At 28.0% G+C, this 25858-nt stretch overlaps 1 protein-coding gene across 1 annotated transcript in view; it reads left to right on the forward strand.

Annotated features, from left to right (window-relative positions):
* Positions 1 to 23314, forward strand: part of LOC117169927 (clathrin coat assembly protein AP180) — a 97849-nt gene extending 74535 nt beyond the window's left edge. Inside the window, exons 8-15 of the mRNA XM_033356436.1 lie at positions 302 to 431; positions 530 to 616; positions 3678 to 4391; positions 10399 to 10516; positions 12596 to 12698; positions 13142 to 13207; positions 18443 to 18688; positions 21769 to 23314. Coding sequence (XP_033212327.1) covers positions 302 to 431; positions 530 to 616; positions 3678 to 4391; positions 10399 to 10516; positions 12596 to 12698; positions 13142 to 13207; positions 18443 to 18679 — 1455 coding nt within the window. The 3' untranslated portion in view covers positions 18680 to 18688; positions 21769 to 23314. The remainder of the gene's footprint in view (positions 1 to 301; positions 432 to 529; positions 617 to 3677; positions 4392 to 10398; positions 10517 to 12595; positions 12699 to 13141; positions 13208 to 18442; positions 18689 to 21768) is intronic.
* The last annotated feature ends 2544 nt before the right edge of the window (positions 23315 to 25858 follow it).

Below are 25858 nucleotides of genomic sequence, written 5' to 3' on the forward strand. Positions count from 1 at the left end.
AATAATAGTATAAGCCTGTGACAACATTTCAATAATAAATATGTTGTCACCTTCAACGCTCGCAGCCGCTGTTTAAGTATAACAGCGGCAAAAGACGAACTCCAAACTATACCATGCTCCTAATTTTGTATTAGCTTATAACATCCTAATCTCATCAGTCACTTGATTAACTTCGTTGCTATGATGAAAAACCGAGTTCACCCAACAAAAAGTTTGAAAAAAAAATATATAATATATACAAATGTAAAAAAAAAAACATCTTTATATTTATAAGACTTACCCTCTCTCCCCTTTATTTTAGTCACAGAAAGCATCAGATGATCTTCTCCAGTTAGCCGGAAATCCATTTGCAGACATGTTTGGCGCACCTCAACCGACTGTTGGGCAACCTGCCCCCGTACAAAATAATATGTGGATGACCAACGGTAATGGTAAGTAAAACCTTTTTTTTCTCTCGTTCTTTTGTATCATTATTTTGCAACATTTTTCTAAAATTACTTTACGCACGCTTTTTATTTTGTTTTTGTAGGTTTCACCGCCGCACTACCAGCATCTAATAACTTTGTTACAGATAACAACTTTTCATCAGTCTTTGGAAGTCAAGATCCACAAACGAGTAAGTTTAAAATCTCAAGCAATCTCTCTGCCATGGAATCACTTTCTTATTTCTACTTTTTACTATACAAACTATCAATCCAAACAGATGAGGTAAAGGTTTCTTAAGTCGTTAATATAGATTTAACTCATCGTCCTTTTTTTGTAAATCAGATCTTTATTGTTTTTTTCATGGTACAATTGAAATAGAGGTGGGGAAAGCTTTGCATTTCATTTCTGCATTTAGATTATAGTATTTCACATCTCATAATGGATTCATGAGAAATCTGTATTAAACATATTTTAGACTTTTAGAATGTACGTAACGTAATTTAAGTGTAAATTAAAGCCGAGGAAAGCAGTTTAGTTGAGAGCAGAATTCCCAAATTAATTAGTTTGGGATATAACAATTAGCGGGTGGCCACTCGATCAGGAGTTTTTTTTCAAGGGTTATATTGCAGACTTCACACTCTTTTCCCTATTCCCCTCTTGACTCATTAAAAAAAAATTTCTTTTTTTTCCGCCCTTTTCGCGAAAGTTCCACTTTGTCTCATTTTTGTGCTTAAATCCGAACTGAATTATTAGAATGCAAGAAAAAATCCAACTATTTCTCGTTTAAAGTTCATTCTTTCTGTTTTAAATCTCTATTACATTTTTAGAGTTTATCTCTTGTTGTTAAAATTTCTTCTTTTTAATTGAAAATTTAATTGTTTGATTGAAAATTCATCTGTTCTATTAAAAAGACATCTGTTTTGCTAAAGTTGTCTTTTTGGTTAAAAATTCGACTGTTTTGTTGTACATTCGTCTTTTTTAATCGAAAATTCATTCTTTCGGATTAAAAATTCGAGTTTTTGTTTGAAAATTCAACAGTTTTTGATTGATGTTCAATCATTTTTGTTTGAAAATCTGATTATTTTGTTGACAAAGACATTTTTTAATTCACGTTTGTTGGTAAAACATAATTAAACTATTTAGTTGAAAATTCGTATTTTCTGGTTGAAATGTAAATTGTTATATATTTTTTTTGTATAAAATTCATCTTTTCTTTTGTTGTTAAATGTTGACTTTTTTGTGTGAAAATTAATCTTTTTGGTTGAAAGCTAATTTTTTCGGTTGAATATCTTGTTAATAATTTGTTAAAAATTTAATGATTTGGTGGAAGATTTTGTTAGTAATTCTGTTCTTAAAAGATTCATCTCTTTTGCTTAGAGTCGAACTATTTTATTAAAAATTTAACTGTTTGATTGAAAATCCATGTATTTTGTTGAAGATTCGTGGTTTTTGGTAGAAAATTAATCATCTTGATTGAAAATTGATTTTTTTAAACTTAAAATTGATGTCTTTTGGTTAAAATTGAACTATTTTTTGAAAATTCGTCTTCTTTGGTTGAATTAAACTGTTTTTGATTTAAAATGAAAATTTTTTTGGTTTGAAATATCATCGGTTACATTTTTTTGTGTATTCATATTTTTCATTTATAAAATTCAACTATATTTAATGGAAAGTGGAACTAGTTTGTTAAAAATTAATTTTATTGATTGTACATTCATGATTTCAGTTGAAAAATCATATCTGTCGTTGACAAATTAACGATTTTGTTAATAATTCTTTTTTTTTTATTATTGGAAAATTCTTTTTTTTAGTTAATGATTAATTTATTTGGTTGGAAATTCCTGTACTTTTTTTTTTTTTTTTTGAAAAAGCTTCATTATTTTTTTTTTGTTTAATAGAAAATTAAACTTATTGGTTAAAAATCCATATTTTGAGTTGATAAATTGATCTTTTTTGGTTGAAAATTCAACTATTTGGTTAGAAATTTGTATTTTTTGTTAGTAAATTTAATTATTTACTTTTTTTTATAATTGATCTTTATTGGTTGAAAATTCTGCTATTTGGTTGGAAATTCTTGTATTTTTTTTTAAAATGCTCCCGCATTTTTGTATAGAAAATTAATCATATTGGTTAAAAATCCATATTTTTGTTGAAAAGGTAACTAATTTATTGAATATTCGTCTTTTATTTGGAATATTAATATTTTTAACTGAAAATTTAACTAAATTCATTTATTGGTTGATAAATTGATATTTTTAAATTAAAAATGCAACTATTTGTTTAAAAATTCAATTCTTTAGTTGAATGTTGAACTTTTTTCCGGAAAATGTATCGCTTTGATTAAAAATTCATCATTTTTGTTACATATTCATCTCGTTGGTTGAAGACTTAACTTTTTGTATCAAATTTATGTAATTTGTTGAAAATTCGTCTTTTTGGAAGTGTATTAATCTTCTTGGTTGAAATATCATCTCTTGAGTTGAACAATGAAGTATTTCATTGAAAGATGGCCTTTTTGGGTAGAAACTTAATCTTTTTAGTTGAAAATTTAACTATTCCTGGTTAAAAGTTGATCTACTTTAAGAAAATTGCATTTTTTATTGTTGTTGGGGAGTCATTTCAGTTGAAAATACAGCTCCTTGAGTTATAAGTTAATTATTTTGTTGAGAATTGTTAAATTCAAAATTATTTTTTTTAACTAAAAAATGAACTATTTCACGTTTTGTTAAGAATTGATCTTTTTTAGTTGAAAATTTAACTTTTCATTTGAAAATTTATTTTCTTGGTTGAAAATTCTACAATACTTGATTGAAAGTTGAACTACTTTGTTAAAGACACTTTTTTTTGTTGCTTCAATATGATACCATAAATTTTTTTTATTTGAAAGGATGTATTCTCCTATTTTCGTGAAAATACCCCTATTTCCCCTTCCTGAGAGCATTTTGGGCTGTGAAGTCTGCTATTGGCTTGCTTATTCCATTCTAATGTTCGAACTAAGAGGGGAGGTTTTATATCTATCTAGTGTTTTTTTTTCTTCAAGATTCGAGTGGCGATTCCAGATTTGCGGAGTTAAAAATGCACAGGAATTTCTGAATGAATTAATTTGGGCAATAACAAGGAATTACTTATCTGCACTTCTACCTATCTTTCATTCTAATAACGTACACTGCATAATATGGCATTACGACTTTTGCTTCTTTTACCTTACTGATCTGAGACTAATCGTGCATCTTGGTCACTTTTTATGCAAGCTGCTGTCCCTGGAACAGCCGTACCTAATCCCTTCATGTCCGACTTCCCCGCTTCCGGTCCTCAAGCCACGAATGCAGCAGCTCTTGGCATGTTTGACCAAGGTGCAACTGCCGCTCCCGGCAGCGGTGAATTTCAACCGCAAGGTGGAGACCTTTTCAGTGCTGGCGGTCAGGCAGATTTCTTTGGAAGCGACTCAGCAATGCTCATGGCCTCGGATGGGAGCGACGGGGACGTTGCTACTGGTTTAGCACCGGGAGCAATGTCCTCGACGCCTCTTGCCTCAGGCAAGTCCACTGCGACGCCGCCTCCCAGACCACCGCCTCCCGCGTCAGCTGCTAATGGTACACCACGTGCAATGTCTCCGGCAGTTGGCGGAACATCACCTGGTAGGCCAGCTTCAGCCTCATCAGCTACGTCAGCTACGTCAGCTGCAGTCCAAAGCAAAAGTGCATTCGACGACTTGAACGACAGTATTCGTATGGCACTGGGTGGGTCTCCATCGCGTCCAGCTCCCATTGCCCAACAGGTCGCCCCTGTTCAACAAGCACAGCAACCTGTTCAACAGGGATTTGCCATGTTTGATATGGGAGGCAGCATGGGGGGTGCTGGACAGCCTATGATGGCAGGTGCGCCCATGGTTGGTTACGGAGTGCCACCTTCCCAAACCCAAGTTCCTGTGGGATACGGCTCCCCGGCAAAGCAGCCAATGTCAGGTGAAGGGACTATGAAAACCACGCTTTTGCATGCATGCACTATTTGTTATTGCTAATCAGCTGTCCTACTATCGCTTTTTCTATTATCATTGTTATTATTATCCTGTCAATCCAATCGAGACGAGCGATTTCGACTTACTGAAACACACACAAAGAAACAAGTATTTGTGGGAACTATCTCTAGGACAGGAGTCTCCACAATCCACAGATGCAAAGCGGCCCAGGATCGCTCGGCCTTTTTCAAGATCTGCCAAATCTTTTTTTGTCGACGGTAAAATGAGAGGAAATTTATGATCCCTCGTAACAAATCTGCCGGTCTGGCGGGTACATTCTCATCGCGCCCAGCGCGCGCAGCTCGCAAGTTTGGACGCGCCCTAGGCAAGCTTATGATGAATCTCGCGTTTCGCGCTCGATAATGGGTTACCTTGTGCTTTGCGCTTGGATATTTATTTTTTGCATTTGGAATGTTTGAATGCAGTTTTATCAAAAAGGTCACTTTTAGATTGCAGTATTTGTTTGCGTCTTTATATTCTGCATTTTTTACCTAATTAAGTATAGTTAAAGAGTAAGTTTCTCAAAGCTCTGTAGGCTTTGAGGTACACATTCTTATCGTGACACTCGCGCTGCGCGCTCGATTTTTAACAGATATTTGTGAACAGGTTTTGCTTAATCTTTTTTTTTTGACTTTGGTTGTGTTTCCATAACATTTTTTTTTTTTGAATTTTCAATGCTATTTTTCACAAATCAAACAAAAAGTACGCGTCCAATCAAGAAGTAATTTGAACGAATTTGTATATCTTTTTTAAGATCACAATTTCTGTTAATTCATCTTTTTTCGTATTCTTCATAGTTTGACAACAAAATGGAATTTTTCATTATTTTTTGTGCAATTAAAATTTGAATTTTCGATTTTCAAAAAAAATCCAAAAATTTCTTATGATAATCTTGTAGGACTTTCAAAAAGCAATGTTTTCTCTTTTTGACTTTTTTCATATCGTGCTTTCTTTGACTTAAAATTTTGATTTTAGATTGATTAAAATTATTTTGAAAATGCTATAACTCGGAGAATATTCTTTTTATCGAAAAAAGTGATTAGGATAAATTGTTCGTCTTTTTTATTACTATAAATATCCGTACATTGAATTTTCAAATTAAGAAAAAAGTGTTCTCAAACATTTTCAAAATGCGTTCTCTTTCAGTAATATTAAAGTAACGAAAACTAAGCATTTATTATTTTATTTCATAATTCTCAATTTTAGCATGAAGTTTCGAATAAAAATGGGGATCTCAAATTTAAGGGTCATTGCTTAATTATTATAATTACATAAAAATTATATCCTAATAAAATAATGTCAAATATTCAAAAGTAGCAAGAAATTCACGGGTCCTTGGATTTCTATTGTCTAATATTAAAACATAATCAATCTTACAGTACATAATAACAAATTTCTCAATTGTAACCGTTTAAAAAATTGTCAGCGGAGCTAAATAATTGATTAAATTATTAATTCTAACAGATATACAAAAAATGTATTATAATCTTTACAATTTTTGAGTACCAATGCGAAGAAATTTTTCCTCTTCAGTTGCGATAGTGTTGTTTAGAACCTGTTAAAAATTATCGGCAATTACTTAGTTCAAATACTTCAAATGAGATACTTTTTATTTCAAGTGCTGTCAAGTTATACAAAAAAAAAAGTTCTCCAGGTTCAGCTTTAAAAATCTAGCCCTTCCAAATGGGATTTTTTTCGAGGGGTCATAAATTTGATCTCAGTTTCCCGACGAGAAAAAAATTTATAGATTTTGAAAAAAGTCGGGTGATCCTGGGTCACGCTGCACCTGTAGATTGTGGAGACCTCTGCTTTAGGGAGATGTCCAAATGATAAAGTTCTATCTTGGGTGACCAAGGCGAGAAACTTTAAAATAACGTACAAGTTGCATTGGGAATAACAGCGCCCTCGTGGAGATGAAATCTTAGATTTGACGGTAGTTTTATTTTTTCCAATTCCAAGGAATTTTAGAGAGCTTTAAAAGTTTTCAAGAATTTTCTAAAGATTACAAAGTTTTTGAAATATTTGAGGGTATTTTTGAAGATTCTAGGCAGTTTTTAATAGATTACAAAAATTTGAAAGGATTTCGATGGATTTAAAAGATTCCAAGGAATTTTTAGTTTTTTAAAATAATTTGAAGATGTTTAAAAGGGTTTTAAAAATATTTTACGGTACATATTTTTGAAAGATTCCGAGAAAATTTGATTGATTTTAGTACTTAAAGGGGATTTCAAACAATTTTACGTATATTTTGGGTATTTTAAAAACTAATAAGACATTTTCAAGAGATTACATAAATTTCGAGGAATTTTCGTTTTAGGGATTTAAGGAAATGTTCATATTGTAAAGAATTTTTGAAAATTTGGAACGATTTTATAGGAACTATAAGGTTTTATGATCTCTCAAATTATTTAAATAAATAATATTAATTCATTATAAATTCTGTTGATTTTTTTGGAATTCTTTTGTTTTTTTTATTGAATTCTTCTGAATTAATTTAATGGATTTTTTTCGAATTCTTAGGAATTTTATAAAATTCTTTTGAATTTTCTTGAATTTGTTTAACTCATTTTAATTTTACTAAAATGAGCGGAATTTTCCTTGTTACAATTTTTTGTTCAATACTTTTGAATTGAAGTTTGAGTCAGTTTCATTCACTTTTTTATTTGAATGAAACTCGATTCCTTATATTATTGCGGGGATCACAGGTAGTCTTCTATTCCTCTTCCTCCTATTTTTCCCATTTTCTCTCTGTTTTCCCCCTTTTCTGTCTATTTTTCTAAAAGCTAAAAAGATCACCCACAATCCCTATATTTGCGTGTTTTTCTCTTCTTCGGTCTCGTAATCATTGTTTTTTAAACCTGGTTGTCTTTTCATTGTTTGAAGTTGTGTTTTACATCTTAAATTTAAAAATTAAATCCATAAACAATTCCTTTTAGGGATTTTTTATAGATGTACCGTCAAATTCAAAGTAACTTTGTTTTTAACTTGATTTATAAAATTTATATTTGTCAGTACACCTAAAATATGCTCAATATGAAAAATCATCAAAAATCTTAAGCAAATTAAGAAACATTTATGCTTTTTAAATTCTCTTGCGCCTTTAAACGAAAAATTTTGAAGGGTCTAATCATTTATGAAAAAATTTAGGTGATTTTAGTCTTTTTCGTCAGAATTTAGTATTTTTCAACAAATATGTAACGGTTTGATTGTCTATACAAAAATATTATACATTAATTCTGAAGTTAAGACATTAATTTTAGTGAAATATTAAAAACATTGTCCTTGCTTTTCTTTTCAATTATTTGAAATAATGAATACCATGAAATACAAAAATTCTGTACTAATATTAATTTTATATTTGGACTTAAAAGTTACGTAAAAAAATCCCTCTATTTTAGTAAATTTGTGGTTTCTTATATAAGTGTTGAATTTATTCATTTTTTTTTATTCACGATGGTATTTGCAAAAGTGAAAAATTTCCCATAAAAAAACACTTTTTTCGTAGAAAAATTACTCTATTTTCCCTGAAATTGAAATTCTGTACCACTGTGATCCCTGTTATTGGAATAATACATGTTATACTTTGTTCATAGATAAAATATTTATTATTAAAATAAAAATATATAATTTTATTTTCCAGAGCTCTCAAATATTATCATTTTCCAGAACTTAAAAATTACCTATCCTCCTGCACTTTAAGCCAAAGTTGACTTGAGTGTTACAGTTGCAATTATAGATATGTAGTAAAAAAAAATCTGTCAGTTAACCTAGAGTGATTACGGCGCATGATTATTGCTATATTTATTTTAGAAAATGATTTTTTTATCTATTAATTATATTTACAATAGGATAAATCGAACAAGAATGAAATTGTAAGTCAAAACAAGAGATTAAATTTTTCCCTCTTATAACCTCTGTTAAAATTCAAATAAATCGATTATTATCCTGAGGTTTTGCGCAACAAAAATGTTTAAAAAAATGAGTTTGGTTTTCAAAAAATATGCCTAATGTTCAATAATGTTGTAATATTTCAATATTTTCAGTTTTTCTGTGTCAAAATCTCATTTTCTTAAACCTCAAAATACTAATATAATTTTTTTAAACTTTTAAAACTATACTAAAATATTTTTGTGCATTTAAACTGTTTTTTATTCAAAATTCACGTAGAAAAATTGAGAATATTTTAACAATTATAAGAATTGTCAGATCCTGTATTAAATTAAGATTGAAAAATTCTTAAACATTAAGAGTTTTGCAAAAGTCGCTAATAATATTTTTTTTCGTCATCAACGTGCTTATTTTTCGGAAAACTTACATATTTTGTTCAGGTTTTCTAGGAAAAAATCTGATTTTTGTAAAACTCAAATACATAACTAAAATAATGTTTTTCAACCTTTAGAACAATCCTAATTTTGTATGCATATAAAATTTTGATTGTACTCAAAATTTACATTAAAAAAACAGGTTTCAGAAATTACTTTAAATTGTTGAGATTTATAGGAATGAGATTTTGTCCTATAAAAACGGAAAATATTAAAATCTTACAAGAACATATTAAAGGGGGGGGGGGGGAGTTATAGTCAAACCCATTTCTCACATAAGATTTTTTGTTGCAAATTGAATAATTTTGTTAAAAGGTAAATTTTTTGTTCAAAAGTGAACTGTTTTGTTGAAAAATCACATTTTTGGCTTGAAAATTCAACAGTTTTATTGAAATTTTATTTCTGCCCTGACTAAAAAATTCTGTTTCATTAAAAATTGAACTATTTTGTTGATCTTTCATCTTTGTTGTTTCGAAATAACTATTTTGTCGAAAATTCATTTCGTTTTTAGTTGAAAATTGTCATGTTTAGTAGAAAATGTATGCATTTTGTTCAAAATTCGTATTTTTTGGTCGAAAATTAGTTCTTTTCGTTGAAAATATAACTATCTTGTTGAAAATGTATATTTATTGTTAAAAATTCGTATTAAAAAAAAATCAATTATCTTGGTTAACAATGCTATTCTTTGATCGAAAATTAATTTCTTTTAGTTAAAGATTCAAATATTTTATTGAAAATTCGTCTTGGTTGGTTATGTGAAAGTGTTCTTAATTTAAAATTAAACTATTTTTTGAATGTAATATCAACTATAAATTTTGTTGTTGAAAATTCATCATTTTAGGTTCAAAATGTGCGTAATTTCTCGAAAATCCGTCTATTTTTTATAGAAAAAAATCTTCTTGGTTAAACATTCAACTGTTTTGTAGAAAGCTCGTCTTTTTTGCTTGAAAATTCAACAATTTGAATAAAAAATTTTTTTATTGACTGAAAATCTTGCTCTGTTGAAATGTCAACTCTGTTCGGAAATTTTTTATTTTTAAATTCATCTTTTTTGGTAAAAATTCCATGTCTTTTTATTTATAATGCCACTTTGTAGTTGAAAATGAATCTCTTTTGGTTGAAAATTTTACTATTTTGTCAAAAAATCGTCCTTTTTGGTTCAAGTCAACTGTTGAGAATTTATTTATTTTTTTCTTTTGAAAATTTAACGACCTGTTTAAAAGTTGAAATACTTGGTAAATTCATAAGAATCAGTAAGATTTTAGCCAGAAGAAAAAAACTTTTAGTGCTAGGCGGTTTTTTATTTATAATTTTACTTTTTTTCGACCCACATTAATTTACAATTAACATTTATTTTATTTTATTAATTGATGGTAGAATACAGTTTTTATAAGCAAAAACTTCATAGAGAAATTAACTTAGTTTCCATATTGTATAATCTAAAATGTTATTTTGTATAGTTTAATGATTATGTAGTTGTAGCTCATGCATGTGGTTTAGATGATGTTATTAATCATAAAAGTATTTTGGCTTTGTTTGAAGTGCTTTGGCTGACTTTTCTGTGCTTAGATTTTCAGAATTTTAGCACTTCTACTGTTGTTGTAACAGTTTCTGGATCTCGTAACGTTTCAGCTGGGCAGCAACCGACTGCAGCAGCTGGTGGAAAAGTATTGACCGGAGACTTAGACAGTAGTCTCGCCAGTCTTGCAGAAAATCTCTCCATAAATAAGAGTGCGCAGCAACAAGTCAAGTAAGAAATAAAAAATATTCTGTTCTTTTCCCCTTTTTTTAAAATAATTCGTACTTTTTCCCCTGTTTTCAAGGAACTTCCCCTTTTTCTCGATTTTTCCCCTTTAAATACGAACTGAATTAATAGAAACGAATAAAAAAGTCCAACTAATTTTGATGGAAACTTAATTCTTTTTTTATGCGAATTCTGTTATTGTATTTTTGGTCCAGACTTGATCTTTTTTCGTTAACAACTGTATTATTTCGTTGAAATTTCAATTAGTTTGTTAAAAATTTAACTATTTTGTTACAAATTTGCCATTTTTAAACAGAAAATTCATCTTTTTGCATTAAAAATTAAACTTTTTGGATCAAAATGCGTATTTTGTTGTTTCATTTAACTGTTTATAATTTGAAATAAAATTTTTTTTCGACTGAAATATCAACTATTTCATTTTTTAGCTGACATTAATTTTTGGTTAAAAATTCACCTTTATTGGTTGAAACCCCATTTTTTTATACAAACTGTCTTCTAAGAAATCAATTTTTAATTAAAAAATTTAACTGCATATTTGGTTGAAAATGAAACGGTTTTTTATTGAAGTTCAATCGTTTTTGTTTGGAAATTTGACCATTTGGTAACAAAGTGTATCTTTATATGTTTAAAATTCAAATATTTCGTTCAAAATTAGTCTCTTTTGGTTGAAACTTCAATTACTTGTTTGTCACTGCAACGGGTTGGTTGAAAATATGTTCTTTTTGATAATTCAACTATTCGGATGGAAATTCATTCCTCTTGGTTGAAAATTAACTTTTTTTATTGAAAATTCATCTTTCTCGGTTTGAAAGTCAGTTGTTTTAAAAACATTCGACTTTTTAGCATGAAAACTTAATTTTTTTGTTAACAATTTAGCTCTTGTGGTAGAAAAATTAATTTTGTTGTTTTTAATTAAAAATTGACCTGTTTTTCATTCAAATGTCTACTAGAAAAATCAATTTTTTAATTTTAAGTTGAACTATTTGGTTGAAACTGTAATTGTTTTTGGTTGAAAATTAATGTTTTTAGGTGAAAAATTAATATTTTTAGGTGAAAAATTCAACTTGTTCGTTAAAAAATAAATTATTTTATTAAAAATTCGTATATTTCGGTTGAATGTTTAAATATTTGCTTGTCAAAGGTTTGGTTTAAAATATTTTCTTTTTGATAGTAATTTAACCATTTGGTTGAAAATTTAATTTTGTCGTTGAAAACTCATTTTATCTGGATTAAAATTTAACTGTTTGAAAAAAATTCGTCTTCTTAGCATGGAAACTCAAATTTTTTGTGATAATTAATCTCTTATGGTTAGTGGTTGACAATTTTCAATTACTAAATTTTTGTCCAAAATTCATATTGTTTGGTTTAATTCAACTGTTTAATTTAAAATTAAAATCCCTTTTGGTTGAAATATCAACGAGTTAGTTTTTCTTTTTGTTTAAATCCATTGCGTTCCATTTTCGGTCGAGAATTTATCTTTTTATCCAAAAGTTCAACAATTTGGTTGAAAATTTGCTTTTTTTTTGTTCAAAATTGGTCTTTTTGAGTACAAAATTAATTTTCTTGGTAATTTTGTTACAAAGTCGCCTTTTCTTGGTTGAAAATTAATTTTTTGGACTAAAATTTTTTAAATTCCATTTTTGGTTGAATCAATTATTATATTTTTTGCTTCGAATTTATCTTTTTTGTTTGAGAAATCAATGCTTTTGATGAAATATTAATCTTTTCAACTAAAAATTTAAGTATTCCAGTTATGGTTGAAAATTCGCCTTTTTTCTAGTAAATTCAACTAGATTGTTAAAAGTGAAATTACTTTGTTAAAAATTCATATATTAGTTAAACATTACTCATTTTCAGTCAAAAATTCATCCATTTGTTTACAAATTAACTATTTTTACTTGAAAATTTATTTTATATTGAATTCAATATGCCACTTACAATAATTTTATTTTAAAGAATATATTCCCCTATTTTCGTGAAAATTAACCCTATTGCTCCCATTTTGAGAGCACTTTGGACTGCGAAATCTGCTAGAATAACATTGATAAAAACGCAATTTTTCAGAGGAATGCAGTGGAATTCTCCTAAAAATACTGCAAAAGCAGGCCAAGCAGGTTGGACGCCTCAGCCAATGGCTGCTACAACAGGAGCTGGCTATCGTCCCATGGTAATTTAAGATTTTTTTATTTATCAATTAATTCACATAAGCATGAATTCTCCTATCTGTAAATTTGAATTAGCTTTTGCGAATGATCCACATCACTTAGACTTAGACGCTTCTAAGGGATCACTAGGTTACCCTATTTTTGGCCGTTTCCTGCAATCTCTAATACAATTTAATTTTGTTAAAAATAATACGTTTTCATTTGAAGGATATATTATTAATTTTTCAAATCAGGCCCGAGATAATTTTTGGTTCTACTGGACGAAAATTCTCCTCACTTATGAAAATTACTAGTGGTTTTAGAAAAAATGAAAAAAGAAAACAGTTTGAACAATTGATTTGTTGAGTTTAGTTTGAATCAAAATTAGACCCAACTTTTTTCACCAATTGGCAGATTTAGTTGTGTGATGCATGCATGGCATATGGCATGTTACTGGCTGTTACAGGGCCAAGGAATGACGCAACTTCCTCCAACTACCACTTTGGGTTACCCTTCTCCAGCCACACCACTGGTGAGTTTTTTTTGTTGCATTCAATGCATTTTTTTTACCTAGGATACATTACTTCTTTCCTTATACATACATTTTGTCTATTAAATATTTTAATAATTGTACAGCTGACTGATTACTAACGTAGTTTCTTTACCATGCACTCATCTCACCGGAATATTAAATTTTTCTTGACGTTTTTACCTATTTTCGCGTTTTGTTAAATATCGCAGGCTTCAAAACTCTTTTCCTTATCCTCCCCTATTTCCAAAAAAACTTTCCCTTTTTCTTGTTTTATTTTATTTTTTTGCGCTTAAATGCGAACTGAATTAATGAAACCCAATTTAAAAATGTAACTTTTTTTCTTTTTAAGTAATTATTTTTTATTTAAAAATCACTGCTGTATGTTTGATTAAGAATTAATCTTCTTGGTTGAAATTTCTATTATTTTGTGGAAAGTTCCTCTATTTAGGTTGAAAATACAACTATTTTCGTAGAAAATTCAACCATTTGGTTGAAAATTAATTTTTGTACTGAAAATTCATGTGTTTTGTAATAAATTTGTCTTTTTTGCTTAGAAATTTAACAATGTTGAAATTTTTTATCTTTTTTGGTTGAAAATTACTATTTTTGCTTTGAAAATTCATCTCTTGGTAGAAATTTCATGTTTTTTTTTTAAATGCCACTGTTTATTTGAAAATGAATCTGTCTTTTGTTGATAATAGAACTATTTTGTGCAAAATTAGTCCTTTTGGATTTAAAACTCCCCTTTTGTTAATAAAGTCCACAGTTTTATTTAAATGTGAATTCTTTTTAATTAAAAAGTCTACTATTATATTTAAGGTTCTTTTGGCTTGAACATTCATCTTTTGAGGTGACATATCAACTATTCGGTTAAAAAATCAACTTTTTATTAAAAATTCATCTCTGTTGCTTGAAAGTTCAATTATTTGTTTGTAAATGCAACTGTTCGGTTGAAATTTGTTCTTGGTTGAAATTTAACTTTTAGGTTGAAAATTCATTTTATCGGGTTTAAAAGTCAAATCTTTTCTAAAAAATTTTACTTTTTAGCTTGAAAACGAACTGCTTTGTTAAAAACTCATATTTCTGGCTTGAAAATTCATCTTTTTCAGTAGAAAATGTATCTTGTTTAGTTGAAAATTCAACTGTTTCGTTGAGAATGCTAAATCTTGAAATTTTAGTAATATTTTACCTGTATTCATTTAAAGCAAAAATTTTATTTCCCTACTTTTATGCAAAATTACCCTATTTTCCCTGTTTTGAGAAATTTGATGCTCCGATGCAGCGTAGCATCTCATTAAGAATGCGAAAAAACGTCAAATTAAATAAAAATTATAATCTACGGGCACTTTTGTACCATAACTCTCTGTTTGTTGCCTCACTGAACAACATCACTTGAGCCTTGCTTGCGCATTTTTACCCATTTATTGCAATATTTAGCACCTGGTAATACCATATGTTACAAATAATTATACGTAATTAGCACCCATAAGTAGAGTGCACTTACGTTTAATAATTCCCAATTCAGTTTATGGATTTCTAATCTTTCTCAAGTACCCTTAACATAATTGTGACTCTGGCGACGAAAATTTTACTGACAATCGGTTATTTCTTTTACGATCCGAGTTTGTAAGTTTAATCTGGATAGCCACTACTGAGCAATACTCTCTTGGAGTTTCCTAATTTAGGAAAAATGATTGAAATTTAAATGAAGTAGTACGCCCTAAACCAGGTTAATGCTGGTGTAAAACTCGGGATGAATTTCGAAAAAAATTCTGAGGCTAAAGAAACTTTTTTGAATGTACCAGCGTTGCCCCGAATGGACAAACTTTACCCCGGGTTATGGTAACCAGGGTGGCCGCAGGTCAACGAAAACCTTGCAACCAGGGAAAAGTCAGGACCATTTTAATCGCTTTTCATTGAAAATTCTTTTGAAATATTTTAGGGTATTTTAAAAGACTTCAACTAATTTGGAAGATTATAGTGTATTTGAAAAAGTTTCAAGAAAGAGCTTTAAAAAGTTTCAAGGGATTTAAAAAGATTTCAAAGGATTTTAGAGTATTTTTTAAAGATTCCGAATTTCATGTAATTTCACTGGATTTTATCATTTTTTTCATAGTTTTTAAAGAATTTATTTACTAGAGGTGAGGACTTTCGCAGGATGGTAAAGATTTTCACATTTTTCAAGGTATTATCAAATATTTTAAAGAATTTTAAAGATTTTATGGTATTTTAAAAGATTTCAATGGTGTTAAAATAATTTGAGAGATTTTAATGTATTTTTAAAAATTGAAAGAAATTTTTGAGAGCTTTAAAAAATGTCAAAAATTTGAAATATTCTAGGGTATTTAAAAAATTCTGATGAATGTTGCTTTAAAAAGTTAAAATATTTAAAATGATTTCAAAAGATTTTTAGTATTGGAAGACATTTTAAAAGCTTCCAAAGAATTTTTATTTATTTCAATGTTTGGAAGGGATTTCAAGGGATTTTAATAATTTTTAAGTATTTCAAAAGATATTTCAAGAGACTTTTCCCATTTTGTTTTCAAAAAAAGGCATTTTCAAAAGGTTGTGAAGAATTTTCTAGAATTTTGTAAGGTATTGAACGATTTTACTGGACCTAAAAGGTCTTAAAATATTTGAAAAGATTCTGAAGATTTTTATAAGATTTTCGAGGATTTTAATTGATTTCAATCATTTGAAGTAGTTTGAAACATTTTAGGGTATTTTTAAAACATTACAAGGAATTTAAAAAACTCAATGTATCTTAATAAATTTATATATTTTATAGTATTTTAATGAATTTCAAAGAATTTATTTACAAGTAGTGAGGGATTTCTTAAGGATTCACATATTTGAAAAGAATTTCAAATATTATTTTCTTTTAATTTAAATGAATTGGGTACCTGAATTCTTTTTAAATTTTGAATTTTTTCGATTCACTTGAAATCTTCTAAATTTTCTTAATCAATTCAATGTTCAAAATATTTATCAATTAATTTCAATAATTTCAAGGAATTTCAAAGATTTTAGGGTAATTTTTAAATTTTCCAAGGAATTTTCAATTTATTTCAGTCACTTAATGAATTTTCAAAAGATTTCAAATATTTTAGGGTACTTTGAAAGATACCAAGCCATTTTCAAGAGATTAACAAAATGTCAATAAACGTCCAAAGATTTGATTGATTTTAAGAGATTTTAAAACTCCAAAGTATTTTACTAGATTTTCCAGGATTTCAGGGAATATAAAATGGTATAGAATTTCACGAAATTTTATTATATTTTAATGGATTTCCAAGAATGTAATCACAAGTAGTGATGGATTTTGTAGTGTTTCAAAGATTTCAAGACATTTTCAAATATTTTTTCCAATTAATTTGAATTCATTCGGATTTCTCCCTGAATTCTCATTTATTTATTCCGAATTCTTTTAAATTCTTTTATTTTATTCCGAATTCCATTTTTTTATTTGATTTGAATTCTTCTGAACTAACTCGATTCAGTGGAAATTTTTATTATATTTACTGTTGTTTTGGTTTAATTCATCCTGGAGGCTTTGAATTTGAAACTCATCTCAAATTGTTAGTCATTTTATTAAGTTCTTTAGAATTCCCTAAAATTTTTCTAAACTAGTATCAAACTGGCTGAGTCCAATGATTTTTTTTATATATTTTTGAATTGTTTTCCATTGACTTGATTTCTTTCGAGTACACATTAATTTTGATAAATTTCATCGATTTTTTATCACTTCTCTTAAATTCTTCTAACTTCAATTCCAAATTCCAATTTTGTGGAATTCTTTAGAATTTAACTTCATTTATTTTTTGCAGTTCAAAAAAACAGTACTCAAATTATTCATTTTCATTAGTCGCTTTTATTTATTTCAGGGGTAACAAATTAATCACTCTTGTTAACTTTTTCAGTTTAAATAGGTCACATTTTCCAAGTAAATTAGACTGGCAGCCATGATAATAATAAATAAAAAATAAATAAATTTAAAATGGTGTTAACCCTTTGAAGTATACATTTTCCCCTAACATACGAATTGTTTAAAACTTAATATATATAAGCTTTTTGGAATCGCTGATTTCGAATTTGGAGTCGAATTTTAGAAATTTTTAAGATTCAAAATGGCGGATCCTATATGGTGGCCAAAAATTAGTTGATACATTTTTGTTTTTGTTGACATTTTTATCAGGTATGTTGGATCTGCTGTTTTGAATTTAAGAATTTTGACTTCAGATTCGTATTCAGTGATTGATGAAACATCGTTAAAAAAACTATTTCGAAGCCACGGGCCTTATTTTTAAAATTGTTGTCCCTCATATTGGATACATAATTTTTAATTTTTTAAGTTTGACTTCGAAATAATAATTCACTACTCAACAAAGCCCTTAGACGTTATTTTTAGCTATTTAACTACTGTTGATTAGTCACAATTACATTCAGTGTGTAAAAAAGCAGTATTTTTTATTTTTTTTATTTATCAAATCCATTCCGTTAAAAAATAAAATTTTTTTATGTTTTCTTAATGTCAAATTAAGTTCTAGAATAGTTTTAACTTATTTTTTGTTTTTTCAATTTGTTGAACAATATTAAAAAACGAGGTCAAAAAGGTTTCATAAATGTATAACACTATGCTAGAGAGAGTTAATCCATTAATTTTTTTTTAATAGTACGTCCTTAATAATTATGTTTTGTGTATCTTCACAAATCTTTTCAAATATTCTCTAAAAATTAATTAATTTTTTTTTTATAATTCTTAAATTTTTGTTGATAATCTTCCATCAGTGTGTAAAAAGCAGTAATTTTCATTTTGTATATTTATCAAATCTATTCCGTTACAAAATCAAATGTTTTTAAATTTGGTTAAAAATGTTACTAGATTTTAATTTTTAGCTTTAAATATTAAGGGTCAGAGAAGATGAAAAATGAGCCAGGAATTAATCAGAGAAAAATCTAGGAATTTTAAATATAAAGTTTTGCGGCCACCCTTTTAATGAAAAATTATTCAGATAAAAAATTTAATAGTACACCCTAAACCAGGTTCTTGTTGGCGCAAAGTTTGGGTCAAGTTTAGAAAAATCATTTTCAAGGCCAATGAAACGTCTTTTCTGAATGTGCCAGCTTTACCCCGAGTTTACCAACTTTACCCCGGCTTACGGTAACGCCTTGGTAGATAAAATCGCGAACTTTTATAAATAGATCTTATAGTTTGCTGGTCTCTGGTTCCTGTAGGGTATACAAGGAATGCCTGTGGGTATGCAGGGTATGCAGGGTATGAGACCGATGATGGGTGGAATGCCTGGTGCTCCTCCAGCGGGTAGCGGAATGATGGTTGCGGGAGGAGCAGCTCCTATGATGATGGGAGCGAACCCAGTTATGGTTGCTCCTCTTCAACAACAACAACCTCCTCAATCCACTGTTCAACCTCAAAATAATGCAGTTCAACTCGACCCCTTTGGTGCTCTGTGAGGGGACTAGGTATATATCCTAATCGATTTCGATTTCTTAGTCGATTTGAAATATTTTCAGCGATCTTAGTGGAGTCCCAATCTCAAAAATTCGATAATTGAAAACGTTTAAAATAAATATGTGAGGTCCCATCATCAACACGAGTCTATTTGTTTATAATATTGGGATGTGATATAGGGGTGAGGTGATAGATCTATTGAATAACACTTTGTATAAATCACACACGTACACTCTGTACACTGAATATCATGTTTCTTACTGTGACTATAACATTTGGTGATTGGGAATTAAATATTGGGTTGATCATTCGACTTTGGAGTGTACACCAAATTTCTGGATTTGACAAATAAATTAAAAAATGAACATTTAAAAAAATATTTGGCACAGATTTAACAAAGATTTTAAAAGGTTTCACAAACATTGCTATGATTTCACAAAGATTTCATGAATATTTAAAATATTTCTCAAAAGTTTTAAAGGTTTCTAAAGATTCTTAAAGATTGTTCAGATATATTTCAGAAGATTTCAAAGTTTTTCAAAGATTTCACAAAAATTTCAGAATACTTCCAAGATTTAAAAAGATTTCATAAACATTGCAAACAAATTTAATAAATTCTTCAAGAACTTAAAGATTAAAATGTCTACAAATATTTTAGAAGATTTAAAAAATCATGGGAAGTTTTAATTAAGATTTTACGAAAATTGTAACGATTTCAAAATAATTGCACGATGAATCAAAAGAGTTTATAAAGAATTCAAAGATTTCAAGGAAGGTTTTAAAGATTGAACAAAGATTTTACGAGACTTTCATAGGTTTCAAAGATTTTACAAAGATTCAAAAATATTGTAATAACCTCACCTACATTTTTACGAAATTTTCAAAAGATTTGAAATATTTCAGAAGATCTCACAAAGATTCCACAAATTTCATAGTTTTCTCAAAGACTGAAGAATATTTAAGAGATTTCACCAAAATTGCTATGATTTCGAAAAAATGTTGGGAAAGATTTCATAAAGATTTTACAATATTTAATTTATTTTACAAAGATTTAACAAATCTTAAGAAAATTTACAATGATTTAAAAAGATTTTACTAAAATTGCTATGATTTCGCAATGATTTCTTCAAAGATTGAAAAGACTTTATATAAAGATTTCAAAGATTTAAACAAATTTTCGCAAAGATTTTACAACGATTTCGAAGATAAAAATGGTTTAAAACTTGTTTGTAAAGATTAAACAAAGATTTAAAAAAATCTTAACAGACTTTAAAGATTTTATAAATGTTGCAAAGGTTTCGAAATGTTTCACAAAATATTGCAAAAATTTCATTTCTTCACAAATATTTCACAAAATGAATGAATATTTCACAAAATGAATGAATATTTCACAAATATTTCAGATTTTCCTAAAGATATGACAAGATTTGACAACGATTGCAATAATTTCATAAAGAATGCAGAATATTTTTTTAAATTTCAAAAAAGTTTCATGAAGATTTGAGAAGTTTCAAGAGACTTTACAATTCGTTAAAGTATTTGACAAATGTTTTATAATATTTTAAGGATTTGAAATTATTTGAGAAGATTTCACAAAGATTTCAATGCCTTTATAAAGATTTCAGTATTTTTTTTAAAGATTTCAAAAGGTTTCAAATTATTTCATGAAAATTTTAAAAGATTTAGAAATATTTCACAAATATCAAAACAAATTCACAAAGATGTCTTGAATATTTAAAAGATTTCACAAAGATTTTGCGAGGGATTTAGAAAGATTTTTAAATATTCGAAAAAATTTCGAAAATTTTATGATTGATCAACCCCTCGTCATTGGTATACTCCATGCCAGAATCACAAAAATATATAACTCTGTTTTAAATTATTTGTCAATTAAAAAAACTAATGGTTTTTCCAGCATGGAATCCTCCTATTATTATTTCGTAGGCCTAACGTTATACTAAGCCATATTATGAATGTGTTTTGATAGCTGTGAAAAATTTGTTTTGGACATGGCGTAATATAAGATTTAAAAAATTAATTTTTTTTCATAATTGATAGTATGCCATGCCCACAAAATATTTTGCAATTGAACAATTTATAATAAAAATTGTATGTATAAATTTCAAGAGAATAATTGACTTTCAAGTAATATTTTAATGGTTACTTTAAATTTTTAATATATTTTGAAAATTGTTATCCCTCAAATTTATGTTAACTTGTCAATATAAAATATGGTATACGAAGTTGAAATTTTTTCACTTACAACAAAGAAAAAAAATAACGTGGAGTAATATAATTATGATTTTTAATTAACATAAATATTCCAATTAATATTTACGACAGCTTAGAGAGTAAATTTCAGTGAAAAATTGATTTAAAAGCAAAGCTTAACCCTTAAAGTGCATTGTGGGTGTCTGTCACCCCGAGAAACTTTCAAACTCTTATAAACCATACTTAATTTTTAAAAATTGAGTAAGCGTCGACATCTTGCTGTAGTTGGAGACACTAACTGTAAGTAAAGTCGTTTAGCATACTGCGTCAAGCGTCAGTCTGCTAGCAGCAGCTGATGAAAGTGGAGGTAAAAAAATCGTGGGATGCAAATAAATATATTTTTTGAAAGCACCCATTTTGCAATATTTTCTTTATGAAAGTGCATTATTTCAAAAGCATAGTCATAAATTTTCAGGTTAAAATAATTAAAATTGTGTCAGCTCATGCATTTTTAAGTAAAAAACCATTTTTTCACTTTTTTAAATAATTTTTTTTAACAAACTTAAAATACGTGGCTATTAAATCAACTCTACCTTATAAAAGATACCTTAAGCTATATCAGATAATTTTATTGTGACAAAATATTCAATAGGCGTTAAACAATACAGGATTAAATACTCTGGGGTGTTTAACACCCACGATGCACTTTACCGTGATTTTTACCATGTATGTACTTTGAGGGTTAATAAGTACTGAGTCAAAAAATAATAATGGTAAAACATTTTCAAAAAATGTACATGGCGTATTATAACTTTTTAGGTCCACGACTTGTACAGATTATGATACACTTATTAAATCCGTAATTTTTGTATTCTTTCAGGATTTCAATTGGCATTGAGAAGTTGGAGAATCGTGCTTGTAAATATTGTGTAATATGCCTAAAAATCTATCCCATTTTCTTTGACATTATCTCCATCGTCGACTCTTGTTTCAATTGCACCGTTTATCCCACTGTGAATATGGCCAAGGATTTCTATTTTCTGTTACTTGATGATCAAGTTGGTGCATTGAAAACTACTGTGTTGCTGCTACCTTACATTTGTTGTGTAGCTATGTATAAAATTGTACAAGATGGCCCATAGTGCTTATATAGAATTATATGAGTGCACTGAGAGTAGAGCAAAGTAGAAACATCGACATTGTTCATAATTTGATCATGATTTCGAGACCAGAATGTAGTTCCGTTGACAACGACCAAGACAATGTATTGAGAAGTGAGAATTCGTAAAAAACAAACAAAAATATAGGTCACTGATCTCTTGTCCAAAAAGCAGGATAAACCGTGCTTTGACCTTTTCGGGCCCAACTTCCGTTGTCATGCAAATTTGTTTTTGCAAAAGTAAGAAAAGTTCCGGGGCCGAAAGTAGTAAAACTTAATTCTGTTAGTGGACTGTTGATTACCAAACTATCATCACTGATTAGCTCGCTGGCTAATACGCCTGGTGTATTATACAATCATTTAACGTATCTTGGCCATTTCATTTATCTTTAAAGGTACATAATTTTGAATGAAACTTGATAGTTAATGATATTGCGTATCTGAATTGCTGTATATTATTTTTTATTCAGTGCGTTCTTGAATTAGGTTTGGCCAAGTGTGGCAAATCGTCGATAAGGTACTCTTTGTTGAAGTATTAAACATTACCTTGAATAGACTAACGTATAATCCGTATGCAAAGTGTACAATTAATACATATAGATCAAAGAAATTAATAGGTGGTTCCCATTAATGTTCTTTCACTGTAGTGTAGTGTTCTGATGTATCTAAAATTAGGTAGATATTGAATCATGATGTAAACAAATTAAGACTATGATACTCAGATAATAATTATTATTATAAATGTAATATGATTCTATGATATCGTAAACTATTGAAATAGTTCTAATATACTGTTGCAAAGTGTACTATTTTTTGCTTAGAGCATGCAACAAGAATATAATTATTGTTTTGTCGTAAGACGGTAAATCAATCGATGTTTCCTTTTGATATTTTATGTCAATGTTGGAAATATTTTTAATCAATTGTTGTTCGCTAATTATTTACATTGGTATGCGAGATGCTTATTACAGTGCATGTTACTTAAAAAATTTAATTGGTCACTTGCGTATTATTGCGTGCTCCGAGCAAAAGCAAAGCGTTAAGTATTCGCCGTGTACAGTGTCAAAATAGAAGATGTAGATCATTGAAACAGCGTGGAAGTGCTAGTCTGTTTATTCTATAGCGAACTGTTATTAGAGTGCAATTTGGGAAATGCTAGACCAAATTATTGATGGATGAGTTTTAATGGGAAGGTCCGTTATGTGATAGGGATGATGTGTCAATAATGACACCTTTTTTTGTTAATAAAATTTCTCATTTCAGAAAACTCTTAGTTTAGCTACTTATGCTCGAAATGAGTCTTGACCCTTTTCTTACTTTCAATATTTACAGTATTTACATCACATTACTTTTCATACAGATCATGCCATTTTTTCCATCGCACACCAACCTAAGGGGCCATCTATAAATCACCTGATACATATTTTCTTCATTTTTTAGCCTATTTTACGTAATTATTTTTAAAATATTTTCAGCCATGTATTAATAAATATCGTTCAGTTTCAGGATAATCGCTGGATTTATTTTTTGTCCGGGAATTTCACAAAATTGTAGAAAAAAAATTTCCCCAACTTTGATTTCAACGCTTTTTTAAAATGATTAGTGAAATTTTTATCCTTTTCAATTATGACATCGTTTAGTTTAGAATGCGTAATTCGAAAATCTTTCACTATAAAAAGTTTTTGTTTGATATTTGTAATTTTTAAGCGAATATTTTAATTTCAAGAATTTTAAAATGCAGTTTCAAAGACTTAAAGAATTACAAATTTGAAGCATTTAAAATCAAAGCTTTTTCATTTTAAAAAACATACTTTAAGATGTAAGGAGTGAATAATAATTGCTTTTACAAAACGATTGGAAATCAGTTAACAGTTTTGAAATTTGGAGATTTTAACGTAAAAAATGAAACTCTTTCAATTGGGAAGTCTTACGAGTTAAAAAATGTATACGCTCGATTGAAACTTTATAAACTATTTTAAATTTTATAATGACTTAAAAATAATAAATTCATAATTTCAAATACTATTTCAGTCTGAGATATCCTATTTTTAAACCATTTAATTTGAAATATTTTAATTAAGAAAAAGAACAATCACTTAATATTTTGAAATGTCTAACTATTTATTTAAAATCAGTAATTATAAATGGAACATTTAAAACTAAACAAAACAAAAACTAAACTTTGAACGTTACAATTTTAATTGTTCTACTTAAGAAAATGTAATCTGTAAGTCAAATTGTTAAATTTTTATGTATAAATAACAATTGAACACATATTATTCTTAGAAATTAAAAATTTGAACTGATTTCAAATAATTTAAATGGAGTGTCTACGTGTATCAACAAAATCGGAATATTCGTACAAATATTTCGGTGCAAATAGTCCACGACCTAATTTAAAACCAAATATAGATTTTGGCAGATTCTGAACAAAAAATTTGGAATTTAAAAAAAATTTTTTAATTAATTTTAAGAGAATATTTGAAAATATTTGTAAAAAATTATACAAAATGACCGTCGATGATTTAAAGAAAATTTTTTCAATTTGGCAGGATTTAAAAACAAATTGTATGCAAAACTCCAATAATTTTAAATGATTTTGAGAAGTTCTAAAAAAAATTTTTAATAATTTAAAATTTGAGAAAATGTAAATGCTTCCAAATTTTGAAACACAATTTTGAAGCATTTTAAGGATTTTTAAACTAGTGAAAATAAAAAAAATTTACTTGTAATTTACCAAGTGTTCAGTTTATAAAAAAATGTAATCGTTAAATTTTTAATGTTTCAAGCTTAAAATTGCTCAAAATCATATAATTTTTTAATTTCTCAAATTCATTAATTGATTCTTCAATTTAGAGCATTAAAAATTATAACGTAGATTTATATTTTTGGAACTGAATCTAAATATTTGAATGCTTTAATTTGCAGCTCAGTTTTTGTTACTTCAAATGGAGAAATTTTTGGATTTACAGTTCGATTTTTCTAATTTCATTAACCCTGAAAAATGCCTTCGAACAAGGAAAAAACCGAGAAATGGCCGAGAATTTTTTTCTTTGATTGAAACGCCTACCTTGATTTTCAAATAAAAAAAAATTTAAAAAAAGGAAGATAAAAGAAAGAAACTCTACAATTTTGGAAAATTAAAACGTATAAAAAGCTGTATCGTCAAATAGAAAAATATTGATAAAAAAATTAATTTTTTAAATTACTAGCCCATGTTAACAGTTTTTTAATATTGGTTATGAGTTTTTGTGATTTATTAGACAAAAAAACTTAATCGTATTAAACAATAAAATTTAATGTAACACATGTTTAAACATTTTTATCCAACCTTTTATGGAATAACATAAATGTATATTTTTATAAAATAAAAAAATCATCAAACAAAAACTCCGTTTTTGCGAAGATTTTTTCAAAAAAATCTAGAATTATCTTGAAATATGAAGAAATTTCTTCAAATTATCAAAATTCTTTGAAATACTTCAATTCTTGTAACTAATTCTTTGAGATTTTATGGAAATATTATAAAATCTTCGGAATCCTTTCAGATGCTCTAAAATATTTCTAATCTTTTGAAATCTTTTATAAATGCCTCGACATTTGTTAAAGATCTACAAAAATCGTTTGATTAAAAAAAATTTAATCCTTTAACAGAAACCCTTAAAAGTGTCGTACAATTACATGAAGTCTGATAATATTCCTTGAAAGCTATTCAAATTCCTTGGAATCTGGTAAAATATTTTTAAATTCTTAAAAACCTTTTTCAATTTTCCTAAATCCTTAGTTATACCTTCAAATCTTTGAAATGGTT

The sequence above is a fragment of the Belonocnema kinseyi genome, chromosome 3, assembly GCF_010883055.1.
Source record: "Belonocnema kinseyi isolate 2016_QV_RU_SX_M_011 chromosome 3, B_treatae_v1, whole genome shotgun sequence".
NCBI lineage: Eukaryota > Metazoa > Arthropoda > Insecta > Hymenoptera > Cynipidae > Belonocnema > Belonocnema kinseyi.